Source organism: Grammomys surdaster, unplaced genomic scaffold (assembly GCF_004785775.1).
Source record: "Grammomys surdaster isolate TR1022 unplaced genomic scaffold, NIH_TR_1.0 345, whole genome shotgun sequence".
Lineage (NCBI taxonomy): Eukaryota > Metazoa > Chordata > Mammalia > Rodentia > Muridae > Grammomys > Grammomys surdaster.
Window position 1 is genome coordinate 1958860 of NW_021604764.1, and position 6300 is coordinate 1965159.

At 43.5% G+C, this 6300-nt stretch overlaps 1 protein-coding gene and 1 pseudogene across 1 annotated transcript in view; one reads left to right on the forward strand and one right to left on the reverse strand.

The window, feature by feature from the left end:
• LOC114630838 overlaps window positions 1-1023 on the reverse strand; it is a 2537-nt pseudogene extending 1514 nt beyond the window's left edge.
• Asb4 (ankyrin repeat and SOCS box containing 4) overlaps window positions 1-6300 on the forward strand; it is a 43046-nt gene that overhangs the window by 30052 nt on the left and 6694 nt on the right. Inside the window, exon 3 of the mRNA XM_028779156.1 lies at window positions 2422-2912. Within this exon, the coding sequence (XP_028634989.1) occupies window positions 2422-2912 (491 nt within the window). The remainder of the gene's footprint in view (window positions 1-2421; window positions 2913-6300) is intronic.

Below are 6300 nucleotides of genomic sequence, written 5' to 3' on the forward strand. Positions count from 1 at the left end.
GAAGAAGAAGAAGAAGAAGAAGAAGAAGAAGAAGAAGAAGAAGAAGAAGAAGAAGATGATGATGATATGGGTCTCTTTGGATGTATACTTGGAGGACCGATGAAAATTTCTAGTAGAATTATTAATGACGTCAGCCCTTAGGGGTCATTTGGCCCACATCTTTATTTTTTTTAATTTTGTAATTATATTTATGTACAGAAAACTTAGTGTATATTTTTTACCCAGTTTAGTGGTGAGCTCTTTAGCCTTTGCGTTTTCCAGCTTGGCAATGCAGGCCACAGACTTAGGACCCAGGATGTTGTCTCCCCAGTGGCGGCGGATCTCGTCATATCTGTCATTATAATTGGTCCTAGTAGCTTCCACCAGCTTAGCCAGAGCATCTTGTCTTCCGAGTTAACCTGCGTGAAGGCAACAGTGGTGCATGTCTTCCTGTGGACCAGGCGCTCTAGCCTGGCCTTTCCCCTGATGATAAGGCACCTCCATCTTTTGACACAGGGCAGGCGGGACAACCACCAGCTCAGTGGGAGCTACATCATGGGCAATCACCACTAGCTGAGCCTTCTTGGCCTCCACCATGGTGGTGATTGTATTGACTCCTGCTTGGAGGACAGGTGGTCTCTTAGTTGGGACGTCCCCTTTGTCAGCAGCTTTCTTCTCAGCACGGGCCAGTAGCCTTTGCTTCTTCTCTTGCTTTGTCTCTGGCCTGTACTTGTGGGCAAGCTTAAGCAGCTGAGTAGCTGTTTGCCTGTCCAGGGCCTGGGTGAACTGGTTAATAGCAAGAGATACATTGAGCCACTTATAGAGGATGGCTCTTTGCCTCTGCAGCCTGATGTATCGGGGCCATTTAACAAAGCGTGTTAGATCTCTTTTGGGCTGGATGTCCTGCCCAATGCCGAAGTTCTTGGGCCTTTTCTCAAACAAAGGATTGGCTACCTTTTTGGCCTCCTGTTTCTTGACGACGGCGGGGGCCGGGTCCGGGGCCACCTTCTTCCCCTTGGCCTCCTTTCCTTTGGGCATCTTGCTCTGCTGGAGGAGAAAGCTGGTCTACCCCTTTAAATTAGGCAGAGAAGAAAATTTCTAGTTTCTCAGGTAGCTAATTCTAACACTTAACATTTCTTATCAGAAAACAAAAATAAAAATCACACTGGTTTCCTGCTCTATTCAGTAATCGGGTTTCATGAAATCATTCCTAAGGCACTGGCGTGTTTGGTACAGTTGTCTATCAAATCTTTTCCTCAGTCACAGTTTGCTTTCTTTCCATGACTATTTCTATAATGCTAATTTTTTACATATCTTAATGAGTCTTAATGAGAACTATGGCATTTAAGCTGTTTTGGTGCTAAAAAGTGTGTGTGTGTTAGTGTGTGCATATGTGTCTGTGTGTATGTCTACATGTCTATGGGTGTCTGTGTGTCTGTGTGTGTGCTTATTATATCACAAAGATGTAGCTCCCATGATGCTGTGACTTCAGCCAATGTACTTGGAAATTTCATGTCACCATAGTTAGTTTGCACCGAACTTTAGATCCACCAGCCTTGAAAGAGAAAAAAAAAAAGACTATTTTATAAAACAGTTAAAACAATTTCTATGGACTGGAAAGGTGGCTCAGTGGTTAAGAACACATGCCACTTTTGAAGAGGACGTGAGTTCAGCCCCCAGAACCCACACTGGGGTGCTCTCAGCCACGTGGAAGTCTAGCTCAAGGCGGGGTCTGCATACATATGCTGCACACAGAGGCGAGTGAGCACACTCATGCAGTAAGCAAACATTTAAATTGAAAATCCTTACACATTTTAAAGTCTCCTGCATGAGCTGCAGTTTTTAAATATAGTCTTTATTTTTACTTTAAATTTACATTAATCTATCTATTATTATTTGTGTGCATGTGCGTATGTACATGGAACTCTCCGGACCATTGGTGAAAGCTGGTTCTCACCTTTTACCATATGGGTCCCAGATATCAAACCCAAGCAGCCAGGCTTTGGCAGCAAAGCTCCCTTACCTTTTTCCAATCTTAAAATAAAACAAACAAACAACAACCCCCCCCACACACAAAATCTTATATTTTTAATAGTGTTTGGAATTTTAAAGATACAAACCATTTTATTACAGACATCACTTACTTCCAAATCCACCTGGGAATGAAGTGCAGGTTCTCAAGGATGTGTGAGAGATCCTTAGCTCTTCTTCCCTGGTGCATTTATTAGCAGTCAGGAAGACAGCTGGTGTTGACTTAAGGGGTGACTTGCACTAGGGTCAGGAATTACCCTCTATGGCTGACTGGGAGTCATGTGTGATAGGTTAAAGAGAACCTTGTGAGAAAGTGTCTTGATCAATGAACCTCATGAGGAAAGTCATACATATGAAGGAACCATAAACACATATGTGTATTTAAATATCTGCTTCTATTTTCTTCTGTAGGTGCAAATGTGAACATGAAAACCAACAACCAGGATGAAGAGACACCCCTGCACACGGCGGCCCACTTTGGCCTCTCTGAGCTGGTGGCCTTCTACGTGGAGAACGGGGCCATCGTGGATAGCATGAATGCCCACATGGAGACCCCACTGGCCATTGCCACCTACTGGGCCCTGCGCTTCAAGGAGCAGGAGTACAGCAGGGAACACCATCTCATCTGCCGCACACTTTTGGACAACAACGCCGAGGTCAACGCTCGCGATGATGACTTCAAGTCCCCTCTGCACAAGGCTGCCTGGAATTGCGACCACGTGCTCATGCACATGATGCTGGAGGCGGGAGCTGAGGCCAACCTCATGGATATCAATGGCTGTGCAGCTATCCAGTACGTGCTGAAGGTCACCTCCGTGCGTCCTGCTGCACAGCCTGAGATCTGCTACCAGCTGCTGCTGAACCACGGGGCTGCTCGCATCTACCCCCCACAGTTCCACAAGGTGAGATTGCATCCCCGCTTTTAGCTCAAATAAAGGCGTGTGTGCCCTACAGTCTCCTGGTGATTCCAACTTGTTCAAGACTTGAGTCTTTGAACTAACCATTTCTGACCTCCATTCGACCGGTCCACCTTCTCTTCGTGTGTTTGAAATTTGAGCAGGAGCTGGAAAGTCAGTGCACGAAGAGAAGGCAAATTGTTCCTACCCAATTGTCTGGTCTAAAGACTACACTGCCTGTTTTAGAATGAGTTAGCTTGTAGCCAGAAAAGAACTGCACGTTTTTCCCATTTGACAAAAGTTAGCAATAGTGTCAGCTAACACATAGGGACCAATAATGACTTGTAATGCATTCAGTGCATTGTTATAAACATTTGATACATGCTCATTTGACTTCCTTCAATAATTCTATAAAGAATTCATCGTTCCTGTTTACCAACAGAGGAACCTGTGGCATCCATTTATGTCTGAGGTCCTGTAGTGATGGGATTAGGACCTGACCCTAGATAATTTTATTCAAGGATTTATTCACAAAATATCATACAGCATGACCTCTTTTCTGAGCAATACTAATTAATAATGTCTAATGGCTGGCAGGGAGCAGATGCTAATGATGTTGATATGACCAAGACAAGGTACCTACTCATCAGCTTCGTCTATTGGGAAAGAGAAACACACACAGAGGTCATTTAATATGCACAGTACATGATAGAGTAGAGGGACACAGGAGGTGCTAGCATCAGGTTAATGATGATCATTCATTTGTAGTCAAAATGCATTTAACACTTAAAGCAAACCAGATGATGCTGTAGTTCTGAAACTTTAAAGAAGCTGAGAAATTTGAGAACTAGTTCTTCTAACTTGACTGAAGCCACCCCCTCCCATATACATACACAAACACATATAGAATACATACATACATACATGCACATATAGAATATATACACATATAAATGTATAGGATACACACACATTATATATATATATATATATATATATATATATATATATATATATATATGGAGAGAGAGAGAGAGAGAGAGAGAGAGAGAGAGAGAGAACACCTGGGAAGAATTCTAAAGATGGGAGGGTAGTCAGAAGTGTTGGTGGACATGGTCCCATTGGTCCAGCATCAAAGAAATAGAGGTAGGAGGATTGTAAGTTTGATACCAGCCTGGGTTACAAGGTAAGTCCTTGTTTCATACTGTTAGAATTACAAAAACCCCAACCAAACAAACTACCAAACAAACAAAACAGAAAGGAAAAGAAAAAGTAAGAACAATAGAAATTGCTTAGGAGTAGTGAGTTCAGCGAGGGAAACCTTCAGATAATCCGAAGTGAGTTTAATTCTTCAGTGAAGACCTGGTGAGTTAGTAATCCTGACTCAGTAGGGAATTCTCACTTGCTCCTCAGTATTTTGAACTGGGATTAATTTTCGTCTGCTGTTGGGGACAGAGGCTTAGTGATTGTGAATGCCAAGTGCCTACTTGGCCGTGTATTGCTGGACAGTTTATGAACATATCGTTTTGATTCTCAGACCTCCCCACACCCCCAGATTTCTACAGCATTTAAATTGAGAGTGGGGATGGTGTGGCCAGCAGACTGGTGAGGCAGTGTCCCTGTCCTCCTCTTCCTTGTGCTTTGTGCTTTTGGGGCAGGGTAAGAGCCTCTGGCACCAGCCCTGTTTGGTGGTTCCTCTAGTCTTTACAATAAGCACACAATTTTGTGTACCAAGAACACCGAAAGCACCATCAGTTAGCGTCTTCCTTAGGGTTTTGTTTGCTCCTTAAACTTCCGGTGCATTAGCTGATTGCTAAAGAGATTTAACATAGGCTTGGATAGTCTCATTGCTGTCTGTGAAAAGTGTGTGAGGCTGGGAAAGTGGAAGAACTTCAAGGCACTATGCAGGTCCTTTGAAGTGATTTAGAGCAACCACTCCACGGGCCCAACTTTCCTAAGAGAAAGTCGTCTTTACGACGACAGGCGAATGACTGACTCATTTATCCCGAAGATAAAGTGATTTGTTCTCCCTTGGATGGGGAATTCAGTTTCCTTATTTACAATGAACAAGGTCAGAGCGGCAGATGCTGTCTTCCCAATGCAAAGTGGATGGGCAGATGGAGCGGTTCACTGAGAGCCAATGTATAAATTACATAAGCGGCAAGCTGGGGGGCGGGGGCGGGGGCGGGGAGAATGATAGGGTCCACGATTGCTTTCCAGGGTACAAAAGGACATTTGATTTTCTTTTTTTTCTGCTGCTAGCATAATTCTGAAGGAAGCGACACCCCAGGGAGCCAAAAATCGAGATTCTTGTAGGTCAAGAAAGACATTTTTTCTGGGGAAGGAAAAGATAATGTGAGAATTTGGGGGAGGTAAATGTGATTTCTGCCATTGAATGATGTTGTGTGTGAAGTCCATTGCTCAAACAATTCCCTTGATAATAAGTGGGTTTGTGTGTGTGTGTGTGTACGTACAAAAATATAACATTCTATAAAGTTCAAGGTAGCTTTAGGAGAGTTCCTTATTAAAAATGTCTTACAAGTGGCACCTGAACGAGTTAGAGAGACATCTTTAATCCTGCCCCTGTGTGTGCATGTGTATGAGTGTGTGCTCGTGTGTATGTGCGAGCGTGTGTATGTGTGTGTGTGTGTATGTATGTGTATGTACATGCACGCACACCAGGTTATGCATGTACTTGTGTATGTGTGTTTGGAAGTGAAGCCAACTTAAGGTTGACTTCATCAATCACTTTCCACTGTATTTTTGGAGCAGGCTCTTTGTTTGATCTTGGAATTTGCTGCTTAATTAAGGTAACTGGCCAGCAAGCTCCCAGGATGGCATTCCCTTATCTCTGCTTCCCCTGCACTGGGAATAGGATGCCAGTCTTTTGTAGAGGATGGACTCAGATTCTGCACTTCTCCAGCAAGTACTCAGTCTATTGAGTCATCTGCCCAGCCCCTTGAATCTATGCCATGTATGTTTGTACTTCAGAAGCCCCTTGAATCTATGCCATGTATGTTTGTGCTTCAGAAGCCCCTTGAATCTATGCCATGTATGTTTGTGCTTCAGAAGCCCCTTGAATCTATGCCATGTATGTTTGTGCTTCAGAAGGCAGATGATGAGAAGTGGCATCTGATCCACTCCCCTGTGATCACTGGTTTTGAAAACAATTTCATCTCTGTCTAGTCATTATTATGTGATGGAAAAAAAGGGCACTATAGTGACAGAATGTAAGTCCCCTGGTGTTCTCTGCTTAGATCACCAGAGGCTAAGCAGAGGCAGAACCTTGTCGTGTGTTAGTCTAGGTTCCTAGCAATCAGTGTAGAGTGATGCTTATCTATCTATCTATCTATCTATCTATCTATCTATCTATCTATCTATCTATCTATCTATC